At 40.9% G+C, this 18,329-nt stretch overlaps 2 protein-coding genes across 3 annotated transcripts; both read left to right on the forward strand.

Moving 5' to 3' along the window:
• Positions 1 to 816: 816 nt before the first annotated feature.
• snrpd1 (small nuclear ribonucleoprotein D1 polypeptide) lies at positions 817 to 8,604 on the forward strand. Its single transcript, XM_034161328.1, has 4 exons — positions 817 to 954; positions 1,681 to 1,757; positions 5,830 to 6,021; positions 8,396 to 8,604. The coding sequence occupies exons 1-4, from the start codon at positions 941 to 943 to the stop codon at positions 8,470 to 8,472; spliced, it is 360 nt and encodes a 119-aa protein (XP_034017219.1). The 5' UTR covers positions 817 to 940; the 3' UTR covers positions 8,473 to 8,604.
• A 2,227-nt stretch (positions 8,605 to 10,831) lies between these two features.
• Positions 10,832 to 18,283, forward strand: ggcta (gamma-glutamylcyclotransferase a). Of its 2 annotated transcripts, XM_034160245.1 has the most exons (5): positions 10,832 to 10,850; positions 10,901 to 11,041; positions 16,643 to 16,788; positions 16,875 to 17,007; positions 17,096 to 18,283. In XM_034160245.1, exons 2-5 carry the CDS (start codon positions 10,925 to 10,927, stop codon positions 17,219 to 17,221), a joined length of 522 nt encoding a protein of 173 aa, XP_034016136.1. In that variant the 5' UTR covers positions 10,832 to 10,850; positions 10,901 to 10,924; the 3' UTR covers positions 17,222 to 18,283. The 2 variants fall into 2 exon arrangements, with proteins under 2 accessions (XP_034016136.1, XP_034016135.1); XM_034160244.1 differs by lacking the exon at positions 10,832 to 10,850 and having other exon boundaries at positions 10,862 to 11,041.
• The last annotated feature ends 46 nt before the right edge of the window (positions 18,284 to 18,329 follow it).

Here is an 18,329-nt window from a genome sequence, read left to right on the forward strand (position 1 = left end):
TCCTCAACTAGAATACTACAAGTCTGACCAAAACGAGGATGGGCTTAAGTCCAAGTCCTCGCCTGAGTACTGCAAATCTGATCAAAACCATGACTGACTCAAGTCCAAGTCCTCAAATAGAGTACTGCAAGTGTGATCAAAATGAGGACTCTGGCGCAAGTCAGAGTCCTCAAATGTCCTACGACAATCTGATCAAAATGAGGACTCTGACTCAAGTCTAAGTCCTCAAATAGAGTACTGCAAGTCTGATTACAGACCCTTTAGTTTAAAGTGGTAGACTTTAATTATTTTCTTGACCTAAACTTATAGTGATTTTAACACTGTCTTAATAATGAAAAATTAACATAAATTTGTCAGTTGAACTTAACTAAAATTAATTTTTAAAGCCTCTTTTCAAATATTACAAATGTAAACATCTCCAGGCTTGTAAAATTATTTAAACCCCAGTTTAAATAGTCTCATGTTAGACCATATTTCAAAATGCTAATTCAATCGTTCTAAATTGGGGTTTAATTTGGTTATGTTGTGAAATAAAAGTAAATATAAATGAAAAATTAATTTGTATTTCAGTCTACAAGAGTAAACGGTCGTAAGTTACAAATGAAAAGTGTCTGGAAATATTTGATCCAGCAGCGTTCAGCTTATGAAATTTTTTTAAGCTTTTTTTAATTTTTCAAATTTTAATCTCTGAAAGTTTGGATTTCTGAATCAGTTTTAAAAGAAGAAATAATTAGAAAACTTAAAATCTAAACGCCACGTTTTCACTCAACCGGCAGGTGGCGGTGTGGCTATTTAATAGTACGCTGCTTGGCGCACATTTAATGACGTCATATCTCCGTGCCCGGAACGTAAATTGTACAATAGCGGCCTGTGACGCCACTTGAGCGCTATAATTTTTCTTTTTTTGGTGGAGACTTTATCTCTGCATTCCGACACCATCATGAAACTAGTCAGGTAATAAGTGATAATGCATCTCCGGTTACCGAATGCGATGGTGTATCATGAGAAAAAGATGACGATGCCGCCGGATGGATTTAGATTTTGTCCGTGAGGCGGCAAGCGGATAAATCAATGAATGGAGGCTGGTTTTAGCACATTAAAGCAGTATGCGTAGTTATTCAACACAGTAAATGCGGATAACGGTTATGCTGAAAGTGAAGTTATCTGTGTCGTAAAAGTATTTGTATAAGTAAAAATATAATAGGTTGTGTTGTTTGTTTACAGGCCTCGTCAGCCTAACGCTGTTACAAGAAAATAAATAAATTGCACATTTTAGTTTTTACGGTAACTTATTTTTTTATTTTATTTTTTTTGCAATAACGTGTTAATGTATTATTAAAATGCAAGGTGGCCTTTGTGTTGATGCTAACGCTAGCTAGCTACCGTCAGAGTCACTGGCGGCGGTTTTTATATTTGTTGAGGTCACATCAAATGTTTTGGTTTTGTCTAATCAGCTGTCTCGACCATAAATATTAAATTTATAGTTACATAAGACAATAAATCAGCAGTTTCTCTTACTGGTAATGCAACATTTGGGAAAATGTTTTGCTTGTCAAAGACTGTTAGGTATTCTTAAGTTAGCAGTTTCTGTTAATAGATTGAATCAAATAATGTCATCTGTACTTTAGTCTTCTGTGAAAAGGTTTGTATTCTGACTGTACTTTGATCAATGAAATACAGATTTTTGATGAAGCTTAGCCATGAGACGGTTACCATTGAGCTGAAGAATGGCACCCAGGTCCATGGCACCATCACAGGTACGGAACCACTACACACTGCTGCACTGTGGGTATAACTAAAGGACCCCTGACACTTGTACGACTTTGATGCACGCACATCGTCGTGATGGTCCCACCGGCTGTGTTGCTCCACCACCTGTTGTGTGCTGGATGCTGCGTATATAAAATAATTATTTGTGGCAAATTAATCATTTTCTCTGCACGTTAGCTGTTGAAAGCAGCTCTAATCGCTTCCTGAATCACAGAGGACCGCTTCAGCAGCAGCTGTTTGAGCGCGCTGAACGAGACTGAGAAAGCATTTGGAGCTGTCTAAAAAGGTCATTATTTGTCATGTTTGCATTGTCATGGCTTGGTAAAACAGTTGCACGTTCTTTTCTTTGTGTGTGCAACTTTAAGTGTGTTTATGATCTCATTATAATTGTTCAGACGAGCTGTGCTCTGATGCGGTGCGCTGGCGCAATCACTCGCCCTTTTTACTTTACTTGACAAGCTGCACGTAGTGTTGGTGAGTAGATTGTGCAGTGTTGCAGGACATTTATGCATGAAAGTTTTTTTTTTTTGAACATTTCAAAATTCTCTTTGCGCCATTGCGCATGCCGGTGCCCCTCTTGCGTTCAGTCTACACCTGTTAAAGAAGAGTACTCTCCTGCACGACACATTGCATGCATCAAAGTCATGCAAGTGTTTGGGGGCCTTAACGTTGAGTAATGTCTACGTGGGGGGGGGTGGAGTTATTTAGATTTTATGTTATGGGTCTGCTAGGCGTTCAACTCTGCTTCACAGGCACAGTCTTAAGAGAACAAGTGCAACCTGACATGTCAGTCTGCCTGCTTGCATAAGGTGCCTTTGGCCACCTTTGCGATTGTGCAGTGAGACTTTTGCAAGTGCAATTATATTTTAAAGAAGACATAAATATGTCCTGTTTTTCTGTTCTTGCCTGTTTGCTCACCAAACCTTTGGTGCGGGGGTACAAGTTGCATACCCAGTGTAGGCTCATGAAAGTGGCAAGAATACAAACAAGCAGCGTTAGGCTGCTCATAATCAGCTCAGATCAACTATGGCTTGTTACACCACTTACCAGAGGTAAAGTGAAGCCCACATAACACAACACAATTTTTTGGAGTCCAGGGAGAGTTATCAGTGTTCTATGACTTCACTGCTTGAATCAAAGCATTCCTTCTGTTTTTATTTGTACTGTAAATCGATGGAAAAACTCTTTGTGTCTAGCTGTGGCTATTAAAGATGACCTCTGCACAATCATGCAGCATTATAACAAATTTCAACACAAAACATGCGCGACAAGCAAGCAATAAGCAGAGTTGCTATGCTGTTGATACACCCAACCTAACAACGGGGTGCATGAGCTGCCGCTGCATGTTGGACTCGAAGTGCACACGTACCTTCTCTGTAGGTCTGTAACCAATTTAGTTATCAATTGTTAATTTGTCTTTATGCTTCTTTTTTTTTTTAACTTCAGAAAAAGGGTGCGAGGGGGGAATCATTTTCTCAGAATATCTTCAAAGCGTTTTTGTTCATTTGAATAGTTGTTACATCGCACAGCTTTTAGGCCACATTACACTTAGGGGCCTTGCTGCTATTTAACAAGGCACGAGCTGTTCAGTTTTTTAAGGAATATGACAAATGTTTGGCATTGTGTCCTTGGTATGATTGGATGATAAAGTATTAAAATAATTGACCCTTTAATCAGATAATCTGGTATATATCACTTTTTCCAAGTCTAACTTGTGAGGGCCCTGATATGGCTGACAAAATTAAAATAAGCCAGTGTATCTGAAAAATGCACAGCAGATTCATAGCCATTTTCATCTTATTACGTAATGTCTGGAACCTACTCGTTGATGCCCGAGAGCCACTCTTGCAAGTTACGCCAGTGATTTTCAACCTTTTTTGAGCTGTGGCACCCTTTTTATATTTACAAAATCCTGCAGCACACCACCAACCAAAATAATATTCTAATTCTATTACCTCTGGTTTTGCGCAAACCCAATTATCGCAATAGAAAATCGATACAGAAAACACCGCATTTCAAAAATCCTCAAGCATTTTGCGCTCTGATCTCAAGTAGGGCTGTCACGATTAGGAATTTCTGGAGACGATTAATTGTCAGACAATAATTGCGATTGACGAATATATTGTCTTTTTTTTTTTCCCCCTTCTTTATATTCTACTATTGTAGTATAATTACACAACTCTGGAAGAACGCTTGGCTTCTGTGAGTGGAGAAACTGGGAATGGTGGAACATTTTTATTTTTATCTTCATTTTACATACGGTCCCAACTTTTTCTGAATTGTGGTTGTTTCTGTTGCATTTCTGAAATTGTTTCTCCACATCAGACACGTTTTGTGCTTAAACATTGCATTAAGCTCAAGATTGAACAAATAAATACCTTTGGAACATAACAGCTGTTAAAGTTCAGAGTTCTCACCTGCTTTTTGTGATCTGTGCGTCTGAACATTGTTTTTTTTTTTTTTTTTGTGGCTCAGTTCATATATTCTCATTTTTAAAATGTTTTTAAAGATATTTGACCATTTATTTCGTCTCATGATCTCATAAATTCAGCATACGACGCGCACGTGATGTGAACAGGACGGTAACGGCAGAATCACACCTTTAGAGAAAGTTCAGAGAGAAGTAAAGGCAGCTTCACGTTTTCGTTTTGTTAACATGTTCACTCGGGTTAAAATCCTCTCTCTGCTCCGCGCTCACTGTGCACTGAAAATGTCGCGCCTGCATTCAGGAATCTCCCTCACCCACCCCCTCCCTCGCAGTCTGTTAACTCCGCGCGCGCACACACAGGCACAGATACACACACCGACAGCTCCGCATTTTAGACGGCTTTTGAAGAAGACGGCACTGTTTTAATTGGCCGTCAGCCTTCTTGTTATTGTCCCGCCTTAAGACGAGAGCAAGGCTGCAGCACAATGACGTTATATTCTGAGTCGTTTTATGCTTTGTGGATAGAATAAATAATTCACGGTAATCGTGAATATGAAAAATAATCGCGATTGATGAATATTGTAATAATTGTGACAGCCCTACCCACGGAACCCCTGGCGATTGATCACGGGGTGCCGCGGCACCCTGGTTGAGAATCACTGAGTTAAGCTATGTACAGTTATTGTTCAGCTGTCTGTGGTGTGTGTGTGTCCGTGTCCGTCCCCACAGCAAGTGGCATTTGTCTACCAGACTCACCAGCTCCCGATAGCTTAGCGTTGAACAGTATCCACCCAAAACACCTGTGCACCATTTTGATATACAGAAATCACAGATTTTGAGCTGCAAAAAATTCTGTTTTTCCTATTTGCTACAATGAAAATGGCAAATGGCTCTGGGGGGGTGTTTCCAAAAGTGACCTCACTTAAGTCAACATTTCTGGCAGGCTATCAAATCTAAGCATTTCAAAGCAGCAGGTGAAATCAGGCTAAATTCCCCATATTTATGACTTAGGCCATATTTCTCCAAAAATAAGACATAATACATCAATATTTTCACTCACTCATCATCACTCATCTTCAACCGCTTATCCGGGATCGGGTCGCAGGGGCACCAGCTTGAGCAGGGGACTCCAGACTTCCCTTTCCCAGGCTACATTGACCACCTCCGACTGGGGAATCCCGAGGTGTTCCTGGGCCAGTGTGGAGATACGATCTCTCCACCTAGTCCTGGGTCTTCCCTGGGGTCTCCTCCCAGATGGACGTGCCTGGAACACTACTCTAGGGAGGGACCCAGGGGGCATCCTTACTAGATGCCCGAACCACCTCAGCTGGCTCCTTTCAGTGTGAAGGAACAGCAGCTCTACTCCGATCTCCCCACGGATGACCGAGCTCAATATTTTCATATTTTTTTATTTAGAAAAGTCAGCTCATTTGACATTTCATTTACCAGAGATATGCACTTTAACTCTTATCATGAATCTTTTACCCACAAATAAAGTTTTTGTCAGTACAGATGGCAGTTGGTGTCATCAATCTGTTGTTTTCACATACTTTAATCTTTTTAGGCACAATAATGGTTCATCTGATTCAGGTCGTGTGTGTATTTTACGTCTGCTGACTTTCCTTTGTTAGGTGTTGATGTGAGCATGAACACCCATCTGAAAGCGGTGAAAATGACCCTGAAGAACAGGGAGCCTACTCAGCTGGAGTCCCTGAGTATTCGTGGCAACAACATTCGCTACTTTATCTTGCCTGACAGCCTGCCGCTGGACACCTTGCTGGTTGACATCGAGCCAAAAATCAAATCGAAGAAAAGGGAAGCAGGTGAGAAGCATGCAGAATGGAGTCATACAGTTCCAGACCAAAGTGTGTGTGTGAGAGTGACAATAGACCTCATGCACATACAACTCATACTAACATAATCTACTGGGCAGCACAGTGGCCCAGACGTTGCTGCGGATGCTTCCAAAACAAAACTCAAGGCCACCTATGCTCAAAGCCTCTAGAGTTTTATCAGGAAGGACGTCTGAGCCCTTGAGTTAAATCAGCGTTCAACTCTACATCAGATCTAATATGGCAATGCTGAGCAAAAATGGAGAAGCCAAGTTATGTGAGTTAATTTACTGTTCTCATAAAGGCACATTGATTTAAACACTTGTGGAACTCATCAGGTTTACACATGCAACTTATGCCATTATCTGGATTTATGAGCATTTCATGAATCTGGCGTGCCACATTTGTATGACACAAATGCATTTGTCTCTCACTGGGCTTGAACTCTGTCCCCGGGATGGACTTGATACATTATGTACAGTCTTATGTAAAACGGAACAAACCATGTCAGTTGCACTTCACAATTAAAGATGATTGTGATTCATTTAAAGTTCTGCTCTCGAAATGGGTTTTATCACTGACATGGTCAGATTGTGAAGGTGGCGTCAAATTTGTGCAAGACTTAGTTTTCTTTGAAGAAAAATTGTGAAAGTATTTAGAAGCACCTGCTGTTAACATTTACACAACACCAAGTTTCCATCAGTGACCAGCACTTGGTTTTATACAGTGTCGTCCAAAGTCTGATGTCCAAAGATGGTGCAGTCAACAGTGTTGCCACAGTAACTTTAGCTACATTCAGCCGGTGCTGAATGTAATGAAAGTAATTAGTAATCTAACTTGTGTGTGTACTTCTAAAATTGAGTAATCAGTAATGTTACTCTTTCAAGGAGTAATCAGTAATCTGATTACTTTTTCAAAGTAAATGTGGCGACACTGGCAGTCAAACAATAGTCAAGGTTTTTCCTGCATAGAGAAATGTGAGGTAGTCACCTCACTCAAATTTTCTGCCATCTGACTCTCACCTGACATTAACACTGGACTTTGTCTGAGGTAAAGGTTCACGAATGTCGACGTGAAGTTGTTTAGTGAAAGCTTCTGTACTAATGCCTTCTTCATTAGGAGTTTCCACAGTAGCTCATAGTCATACTGACACCCTGCTGGTCGAATAATTTGTAACACATACTATATTATGAAAATCATTTATTTTGGCTTCTCCAGCAAATATTGTCACTATTGACTAGAAAAATATATAATAGAACAACTCCAAGCCACTTAGTATAACATATCAGACAGACAGCACAGGAAAGACAGTTTGGAGACCGTCAGAGAGGTGAAACTGAGATGGTTTTGACATGTGCTGAGGAGGGACCCAGGTATATAGAGAGAAAGAGCCTGTGGATGGAGCCACCAGGGAGGCTGGCTGGTTTCCGCATAGAAAAGGAGGCAGGCAACCAGCGGGAAGTTCCTCCATTTGTCTGAGACCACTCTGCACTGATGGCTTCTGATTGGCTCGCACATATGTGCACTGTTTATAGCACTAGCTGGTCTTCACTTCCTCCTACTGTGCTTATTTTTATGCATATTTATTTTTTACCATATAAAATTCTATTCATTAATAGTTTTTAGCCCCTTTAAGTGTTTTTTGACTTTGCTGGTGTGTCCCTGCCTCCTGTTCCTGAGTGGAGGAGGCAGGGCCCAGCCAGAAGAGGTGGTTTGTGGGTCTGCTGAGGGAGGACATGCAGGCTGGTGTGACAGAGGACAGGGTGAGATGGAAACTGATCTGCTTTGGTGACTCCAAACGGGAGCTGTCAAAAGAACTCCACACCAACAAGCACTTTAACTGCTGTGGGTGTCTTTTTTTTTTTTGTTTGTTTGTTTTTTAATGTGTTGAATAGGGCATTTTTAAATTTTGAAGTAAAATGCTTTGATAATTTCTCAAATTTCTTTAAGTAATCTGCAAAACTAAGACTTGACTTTATGTACGTGTGCCATAGGATGTGGTCGGCTCACACATCAACCTCATTTTGAACCAGGAAAAACTTAGTTAATTGTCGCCTGAGACTTGAGTCGCTGGGGGGGAAAAAAGCTCAAAAATATAAAATTCAACTGTGTGCCCACGTATGGAGCACTATACTGTCAAAACAATATGAAGGGAAATTCCAGACTTAGTCGTGACTAGTGAGAAACTTGCTGTTCACTTTAAATGAGTTATACAAAAAATGACTGCTTAACCAAATGGAGGCAACATTCATGACGTGTATGGATTATTTGTCATATTTTAACATTTTATTAGTGAGTAACCTGCTTTCTTCAAGTTTTGCTGTTGCATATTTCTAACAGATGTGTTGACTGTTTGGTGTTTCAGTGGCTGGGCGTGGCCGCGGCAGAGGACGAGGGCGTGGCAGAGGAAGGGGACGAGGCCGCGGCGGTCCAAGGAGATGATCGCCTTACTGATTGTTTTCATTGTATCAAAGAACGCAGTTGTGAATTCTTTGTGTTTCTTGGTCTACCCTTCCCCCACCACCACCATTTTTTTTTTCCTTTTGTACATTAAAAATGTTTCTTGTCAAGAAGAAAGCTATTTGTCATCTACCAACTCCAACATTTCCATAAAATGACAAACACCTGTGATTACTGACCTTTTAGCTTGATTTAAAAATGGGTCCTTGCTGTATTTTAGTAACAGGTTGTCAAAATGGTTCCACTGACGTGGATGATTACAGTATGTTTACATGAAAATGTCACTGGTCCCTGTGAGAGAAACGTTTAGACCTGCAGTTTGTACGATTATCACAGTGACTGAGTGGAAAATGGGCACAAGGGTTCAAAATGGCATAATTAGGAATGGAACTCATCACGTTACCTTAATACTGTCATCTTGCTTAATCATATTATGCACTGAAAGGGGGCTTGCTTAGGAGAATTATCCACTTTAATTGTATAAAAGAATTGCAGCAATTTGACCAATGTAAGGCACAGTTACCAGATTACCTAGTTCATGTGAACATGATACCAATTGTATATTTCTTAACGGCATTAATGTGGCAGCTGCTCTTTGTGTTCACCTGAACCGGGTGTTCTGACGAGATGTCATTCCTGTTGAGAGGCCAGTCCTACGCGCAACTGCGCGTGCACAGTTCTATCTACCCAGGATTTCACACCACCTCTGGTCGGGTTGATTCACCGCTCTTTACCGCGTTGAACTCCCCAACCAAGGAATGAAAATACAACAGCAATGTGTCTTACCAATTTTAAAAAGTTCAAATTTGCATGTGCATGCTGTATTTACAGCACAATATTGACAAGACTGCACATCTTGGCAGAACATGCTGTCGAGATGTCTCATCACATAAATTGTCAGTTCTACGTCCTGACAATATTGTGCTGTAAGTACAGTGTGCACGTGCAAATTTTAACCTTATTAAAATTGAAAAGACGGTGCTGTTGTATCAGTTATTAACTGTTGTATTTTCATTCCTCAGTCGCTAGGTCGGAGAGTTCAACGTGGTAAGAGGCATGTCAACCAGACGGGGGGTGAAGGTCTGGGTAGAGAAAACTAGTGCCTTAATTGAGAGAATGGTGACATAAGTTATGGGGAAAACACGGTCACGTGACTCATGGTACATCTTGGGTTCAAAATAGGGTTCGCTGCTATTGTGTGCATGTAATCCAGCTATTTTATTTATTCGCTGAAAATGACAGATTGCTGTGCACATCATTGTATGATAGTTACAGAGCTGCAGCTGTATAAATCAGGCTTAAAATTAATTAAATCAAATTGTAAATTTGATAGCTTAACTATTTTTATATTGATTTTGATCGCACCTGTACCCGGATATGTTGCTGAATATGGTTAAATGATTTTTTTTTTTTTTTATGTTGAAAACAGGTTCATTCGATAGTTCAGCACAGTTGGTACCAAAATGGTGCCATGTTCTGAGTCGATGCAAGAATTGCGCATGCGCAATTGCGCGGAGGACTGGCCTCTGGGCAGGAACGACATCTCGTCAGAACTCCAGTAGAAACGTAGGACGGTAGGGGAAGGCTCCGCCCTTTTTGCCTCTGATTGGCTAGAAGGTGAGCAGCTGTAGAAGTCTGTTTTGAAACGTTATCTGACGCTCCAACAGGACAGACTGACAGCAGAACAGAGAGAAATGTTTTAAAAGTGGTAAATATATCTGCAAAATAACTAGAAGGCTGTACTTGGTTATCGCAGGTGAATAATTTATCAATGGCTGCCCTCCATCGCATTTTCAGTAAAATTACTATCCTTGTAGTGAGCAAACTAGCATTAACTTTATCTACGCTGCCATTTCTGCTCGACCCCCGCATGGCTGCTTGCAGCTATATTTTTTATGTATTTGTTTTTGGCTGCTCCTGCACCTTAATTTGAATATGTGCACGATCCCAGATTAAATAAGATACAAGTTTAGGCAGTGTACGTTATGCCGGATCTCCTATCTGATTGGCTCATTCAAATGACGTCATCGGTACCAGAACATGCGATGAGATAATCTTTAAATTTATTCACGACGGAACGGCTGCGGTCGGGCGGGAACTTGAAGATATTTCGCTGTACGCGGCTTGGGCTGTTTTGCTGGCCGTCTAAATTTATTTACGACGGTACGAGGCGATCGGAGTTTAAGATCTCCTATTTTGCGATGGATAAACAAGATAACAGCAGTCCTGAAGGTAAGATGACGTTTTACGACCAAATCAAATAGCCAATCATGGTAGACACCTAGCCAATCACAGGCGAAAAGGGGCGGAACCTTCCCCTGTCACTATGTTTCACAAATTCGTAGAGGACTCGGGCTCTGGACACCGGCACTTGGGTGTCTAATTGTTCCGTTTAATGCCGACAAATATTTGGAGGATTGAGTAATATTTTAAAATGTCCGGTACTGTCAGTGATCGATTTCTGTATTTCGCGTTTGGAAGCAACTTGTTGAAGGAAAGACTCCAAATCTCAAATCCCTCTGCTGAATTTTGCGCCGTAGGACGATTGAAGGTACGTTAAATTTTACCCGTTACCATCAAACACATTTTTTTAAGTTTCTGCGTGGCAAGAGTTGAAATAAAAATACTAAGATACCTATTTTGTATAAGTGGTTCGACCTGTCGAGATTAGCTCTACTGCGCATGCGCATCGTGTACACTAATTTACAGTCTATACTAGGCATGGGTTGATAGATTTGTTTTTTTCCATCATTATCTTGGCCATAGTAATTGCGATAATATCACGATAATTGGTATTGTCTACAAATTTAATAAGGCCTTAAAATGTTGGACTATTTTTATTGTATAATTGTCCTTATCAGTTAATATCAACTGATGTTATAGGAAATATAATGAATCGTGTCCAATAAAGTCCAGAGGGCATTAAAGTGCAAACAGATTATTGTGATGAACGATTATCACAACGGACTTAACCATCTTGTACGTCACAGTGATATTTTCTTTAGTCCAAGCGGCCGTGAATGCATCATTTAGAAAAAAAAAAAGAAAAAAAAAGTTGTACTGTCATTTTTAAAGAAATGGGAAGCGATTAACGTTTCCTGTCATGGTTTTATGGAACACTTGGTATTTCACGCATTTTGTTTATGCCATTTCAAATACAAAAAAATATTAAGATTATCTTCCTGAAATTCTATTGACAGAACCAATCATGCATGTTTGACATTACATCGAGGCTTAGACTGTAACCAAGGTAATCTAAATCTGTTTACTCCACTACCATGTACTGTAGTGCACGCAAAATCATTCAAGTCTGAAAATGGAATTACCGGAAAGCAGAAGGAAACGCACAGGTTGATAACATTTACGAACATGTTTGACTGTCCCACTGATCTGTGTGTTGACTGCCCCCAGTACACCCCGAGAGCATCGGTGCAGCCCAAGCAGGGTGCCACTCATGTCACATCCGAAGGGCGTCATGGGTCTGCAGTGGTGACCCCCCTTGATCTGGCTTGGAATACGGACCAAGGAGCATGCCCATGATTCGAAGGATGGCGCGAACCCTGTGACGGCGCATGCTGCTCAGACTAGGAGAGTGCTGAGACCCTGACACTGTTGTCCCGGATAGCCAGTATCGGAGACCGACTGGTCCCCCCTGCCTTCAATGTGCATGCGTAATTTGGGACCATAGCAGCTCGTCTGAGACTGTCTCTACACCCTTTATCAAAGGGAATAATGTGATTATTAAACCATCAGATGACAAGGTAAAACCTCTTAAATCATTGTAAAGTCAGTTTTAAGCAGAAGCGAGGCCGTTTTAAGCAGAAATGAGGTGATAATCAGTGAACCGCAGCTAATGATGCATGCACAGTGAAGGCAGGGTGGACCAATTTTTAGAGGGAACCATTCAGTTGGCGACACCAGTACTAATCGGCAGAATGGAATGATAATCTGATACCCCCTAAGCTCCATGTACTGATAACCAATCTCAAGATAATGTAATAATAAAATGTATCATACAAAGCAGAAAGTCCCCCCGTCATGTTCAAAGCACAAACCTATCTCTTTTCAAATCGGAAAATTTACCTTCACTAACACTAGATGGCACCACACAAGCTCCCGCTCTGCCATTCCATCGCTGTTCGAGATGAGCTCCACTGCGCAACTGCACATTTCCCCGTCATCGAACAGTATTCTACTTTAAATACAGTGTGTACATGCAAATCTTCACCCGTCGAGTTGAGCACCTCCACCAAAGAAGTCCTAAGTAAGTTTTGTCTTTCCATAAAAATACAGTAATGTGTCTTTTCAAAAAAAAAAAAAAAAAGTAAAACTTGCATATACATCCAGTCTTTAAAACAGAATATTGTTGTTAGATGATGGGGAGCTCATCTCGACACATGTAACTGTCGTTTTATGCTACGGGGAGCTTGGTGTAAGTGGTATAGAGCAGGGTTTTCTTTCACCAAACATCAAATCTAGGCTTGCAGCTCAGATGTACCTTCTAGCAAATTGTGTCTGAACTTTCAGGTCTTCTTTACAAGAAAATCCTGGATACCACATGATCATGAAGCTGTATAACTGGGGATACAAAATGCAAAACATGCAGTATGCACAATTTCTCCAATCACAGCCACAGAAGCCTGTAACTTCTTCTCAAGGACATTCATAGAGTTGTCCTAAAGCCACTCCTTTGATATCTTGGCTGTGTGTTTAGGGTCATTGTCATGCTGAAAGATGACCCATCACCCTAGTCTGAGGTCAAGAGCGCTCTGGAGCAGGTTTTCATCCAGGATGTCTCTGTACATTGCTGCATTCATCTTTCCCTCAATCCTGACTCGTCTCCCAGTTCCTGCCGCTGAAAAACATCCCCACAGCATGATGCTGCCACCACCATGCTTCACTGTAGGGATGGTGCCTGGTTTCCTCCAAACACGAGGCCGGGCATTCACACCAGAGAGTTCAATCTTTGTCTCATCAGACCAGATAATTTTGTTTCTCATGGTCTGAGTCCTTCAGGTGCCTTTTGTCAAACTCCAGGTGGGCTGCCATTTGCCTTTTACTCAGGAGTGGTTTCTGTCTGGTCACTCTACCATACAGGCCTGATTGCTGCAGAAATTCCAGAGGTTGTCCTTCTGGAAGGTTCTTCTCTCTCCACAGAGGAGTGCTGGAGCTCTGACAGAGTGACCATCAGGTTCTTGGTCTCCTCTCTGACTAAGGTCGTTCTTCCCCATTCGCTCAGTTTAGATGGGCGGCCAGGTCTAGGCAGAGTCCTGGTTGATCTGAACTTCTTCCATTTACAGGTGATGGAGCCCACTGTGCTCATTTGGACCTTCAAAGCAGCAGAAATGTTTCTGTACCCTTTCCCAGATTTGTGCCTTGAGACAATCCTGTCTCAGAGGTCTACAGACAATTCCTTTGACTTCATGCTTGGGTTGTGCTCTAACTGTCAGCTGTGGGACCTTATATGTAGACAGGTGTGTTACTTTACAAATCATGTCCAATCAACTGAATTTACCCCAGGTAGACTCCAATTAAGCTGTAGAAACATTTCAAGGATGATCAGTGGAAACAGGATGCACCTGAGCTCAATTCTGAGCTTCATGGCCAAGGCTGTGAATCCTTAAGTACATGTGATTTTTATTTATTTATTTATTATTTTTAAATTGCAAAAATTAAAAAAAAACCCAACTTTTTTCACATTGTCATTATGGGGTATTGTGTGTAGAATTTTGAGAAAAAAATGAATTTCATCCATTTTGGAATAAGGATGTATCATAAAATGTGGAAAAAGTGAAATGCTGTGAATACTTTCCGGATGCACCGTACTCCACACAGAACTGCCATAGAGTGCCATACTGTTTGTATTTCTTCATAACTGACATATTCAGTGACTTGGAAATGTTCACGTATCCATCTTCTGTCTTGTCTGAAGAAAACTGGCAATACAACAGATTTTTTACATGTATTATAACAAAGCCTTTCATTACTTATGCAACCCATCATCTTGGCTTTTATATTTTTAATTAATTTATATCAAGTTGTAGAGATTTGCTTTGAGTTTGAGTTTAAAGAAGAAATTATAGATTTTTTTGTATTCAAAATGGCATAGACAAAGTAAGATGTTTGAAATACCAAGTGTTCAAATACTTTTGGAGGGGACTGTACTTTGTATACATGTATATGTGTGAGAAAATTGGATGTTACACAATCCCACAGGTTTATAAGCAATCTAAATAGTTGAACATTGGCAGTTTTTGTAAATTTGCTTCTATACACTACCACAATGATGTTGAAATGAAACATTTTTATAGAGTGCGTGAAACAGACCAGTGAGGGAAGCCACCAAGACACCCTTAACTCCTCTGCATTAGTTGACTTAACTGGGTGATTTGGAGAAACGGAGGAGTGCATTTGTCTGTTGCACCTCCAGTAATGGCTTCATTGTGGAGTGGAAGTGACAGATTTTAAAGCAAGAAATCAAATCTAGGCTTCAGTCTCCCATGTGCCTTCTGGTAAACTCACTGAAATTTCAAATTCACAACGAGGCTCTGTACGTGGTGATACAACAGTCAAAAGTTGCGCTATACAGTTTCTCCATCAGTCACAGAAGCTTGTATCTCCTTCAGTTATCGATATTTTTTTGGCCACACTCTCGCGAGCTTATGGCAAGCTAAAAGTGGACGCTCTCATTTTGGCCGAACGTGTAGCCGATTTCTGGATATTCTGTGTTCGTACGTTCCCGCGGCCGATGTGCTTGATGAATTCCTGTGCAAAAAGTAGTTCCCAGATAATTGTGATATATTCTTGTGAGATAATGAGTATGTATATCTCATCTAAATCAATTCTAAAATTTACCAGTAATAAAATGATAAAAGATAACTGAAGTTTTAAGAGTGGCCGTAATAAATATTTAAGAAACTTAAAAGTTTATGAGCAACTTCACCTGTTATTGCTCAAGCACATTGTAAACGGGTGATTCTTTAACTACGGGCACTATTGGCCTTGAAAATGTAATTTCCACCACACCATTGCCTTACAATATAAAGCACCTTGGGGCAACTGTTTGTTGTGATTTGGCGCTATATACATGTGCTCTGATGTCACTGTTTATCTCCATAGAAACTACCCAAACAATCTTTCATACAAACTGTTTAAAGGGACATTACAGTGTTGTGGTGGAAATTACAGCAATAGTGTGGGACAACTACATTTTGTTTAAAAAAAAAAAATCACAACAGTTGTATGACATTGAATACCCCAATTATGTTTTGATTATTTTACTGATATTTTATTCAGAGATATTTTAAAACATTAGAAAAACATTTCTTTACCATTCATTTTTATCATTGAAGATCAAAAGTCTGGGTGTGGGACAAGCACAAAACGGCAATATTTGCATATAATGATGCTGAAAAAAGGTGAAAAAGTCATCATAGACTACTAGAACAAATTTCTTAACACACTTTCATTGTAAAGATAACTATAAAAGTGTGAAATTTCCCCTTTTTTCTGTTTTTCATACAATATGATCAGAGGACATAAGTGCCCGTAGTCTAAGAATCATCCAAACATCGAAAAGACAGAGTTTGATGTGGAAGAGTTCAGAAAGATTTAATTGGAATGTTTTGATGACCATTTACAGTTGGTGATGAAAGACTTGGGTGTTAACTTCATGTCAAAGTCAGAGCAAGAAGCTGCACTGAAAGAGATCTATCTGGGACAAAAGACACATTCTGTGTTGTTGCTCCAGTGAGAGCAGCACGCTGAGCAGGGTGCTTGGTGGCTTCCTTCTCTGTAGTTTCCTTCTTGCATGGTCACTCATTTTCTGAGAACCGTCTGCTGCAGACAGATTTACCAAACTGTATTTTATTTAAACCTCACAGTGGAAGTGCAGAGACAAAAGTACAAAACCTGTCCCTGTCCAAATACTTCAAGGTCTGACTGGAAAATGTATTAGAGCTCAAACTCTTTGGTTTGTTCTCGTTACACATTTGGATGATGATGTTGCAGCTTCAGTACCGATTCTCCTAAACCAGCTGTACAAACAGCTGATCAGTTTTAAAACCCGCCTGTTGGGGTTGTGTAGCCGAACAGTCGCACACAACTTGTCATGTGACTCAAAGGTCTTTTGTCCTGTCCTCAACATGTCCAGGACTATAAGTTGAATTTTGGCCTTTCTGAGAAAAATGAGGGCAGAATTTGGCACGGCGGGGTGGCAACCATAGAGTCCTGTCCAGGTGCAGAGGTGTGGGGCGTGATCTGGACTCTGGCAGCTGAAAACCTGACGACTTTAGACAAGTGAGACACACACACGGCCGCTGACGACGAGCTCGTTGATTAACGTGACGTTTTAAAGAAAACACTGGTTTTTGGTCCGTCCTCAGCCAGGAGGAGGTGAGTGAAGGTGTGTATTCTCCGCTGGAGGTCACGGTGGAGACCGATAAAGGCCCAATGAGGTGCAGGACCTACCAGATGAACGACTACCACCTGTGTCCTCCGTCGCCTCAGTATAAGCAGGTGAGTGCACGCAAAGTCACATGACTGCTTTGACAGACCAATCAGTTCTTGTTGCTTTAACCAGCATGTCGTCTGTCCCATCTGTCAGGTGGTGTGCTTGGGTGCAGAGCAGAACGGACTTCCAGCGGCGTACTTGCAGCAGCTGCAGGCTCTTGAAACCAACAGCTACAGCGGAGCGACGCTTCTCGACCACATCAAGATAGTTAGGAGTTAAAACACCAACTGTTACCAATCAAAACCCCTCTGAAAATCCGGTAGAATGTTACAGCTCCACGGGGTTAACAAAACGCACCACAGAAAGCTACGGTTTGAGGCCTCGTCCTCAAGGACAAAGATTGTGATAATGTACCTTTGGAGGAAGCCATGGAACCATTCTCAAACTTCAGTATGCTGTGGCCGACTCTGAAATCTGAAAGTGTTCTGTCGCAAACGCAGACATTTAATCAGTTTTAAATTGACACGACAATCAAAATTGTCATGCATGTTAAACTAGATAAATTACTACAATTCAGATTCAAACTTAAAATCTAAGAGGTTTTCCTGTATTTTTGAAGAATTTCTCACAGCCCACATTTTGGGAATCACTGGTCCAGAAGTAGCTTTGGGTCTTGTTCAGGAGTGGGGAGGTCAAATGGAGAGTGAGATCAATAAGACGGATTGTGGCTGCGTCTGATTTCCTGCTGAAGCTGTATCGCAGTCCTGGCGAAGAAAATGCCAAGCCAGAGAGAGAGAGACCTTCAATTTACACACTGATCCCTCACCTATGATCATGAACATTTAATTTACATCACAAAATGCTCCCAGACTGTCTGGGAGCATTTTGGGCGGACAGATTTTTAGGGGGGCACCGTTCAGTCTGCGACACCGGTTTATTGCAGTTGAAGTTGACCTGCTGCAAAACATACGGTATCCATAAATGTGAAAATGGGGCTTAATTGGCAAAAAACTCATGTCACTGTATGCAACTTTAACTATATATATATTATATATATATATATATATATATATATATATATATATATATCCCCTCAGAAGGTCACCCCTCTGGGCCTGTCTGCTCGAGGGTTACTTAAGAAAAACAAAACACACACATCCCAGAGGGAGTTCTTCCGTAACATAGTTGTCTGTACTTTCTCCAGAGGTTGGTATGGGTAGATGTTACCCATCTGAAGTGATTTGTGGTGACTTTGTTGTGATCAGGCACTAAATAAATGAACCGAAGTGAACAAAGATCAGTTTATTATCAATATATGCTCTAATCTGGGGAGCTGCAAAATGATGGCATTTGTTTTGTTCAGAGGTTCCAAAGACTAGAAACATCG

The sequence above is a fragment of the Thalassophryne amazonica genome, chromosome 20 (assembly GCF_902500255.1).
Source record: "Thalassophryne amazonica chromosome 20, fThaAma1.1, whole genome shotgun sequence".
In the NCBI taxonomy this organism is placed as follows: Eukaryota; Metazoa; Chordata; class Actinopteri; order Batrachoidiformes; family Batrachoididae; genus Thalassophryne; species Thalassophryne amazonica.

Excerpts from the sequence above, each read along its gene's own strand:
- ggcta (XM_034160245.1), top strand. The coding sequence starts at position 10,925 with ATGTCCGGTACTGTCAGTGATCGATTTCTGTATTTCGCGTTTGGAAGC. Across the intron at positions 11,042-16,642 it reads GCGCCGTAGGACGATTGAAG|GACTATAAGTTGAATTTTGG; the intron begins GTACGTTAAATT and ends CAACATGTCCAG. Across the intron at positions 16,789-16,874 it reads AACCTGACGACTTTAGACAA|CCAGGAGGAGGTGAGTGAAG; the intron begins GTGAGACACACA and ends GTCCGTCCTCAG.
- snrpd1 (XM_034161328.1), top strand. Across the intron at positions 1,758-5,829 it reads GGTCCATGGCACCATCACAG|GTGTTGATGTGAGCATGAAC; the intron begins GTACGGAACCAC and ends TTCCTTTGTTAG. Across the intron at positions 6,022-8,395 it reads ATCGAAGAAAAGGGAAGCAG|TGGCTGGGCGTGGCCGCGGC; the intron begins GTGAGAAGCATG and ends TTGGTGTTTCAG.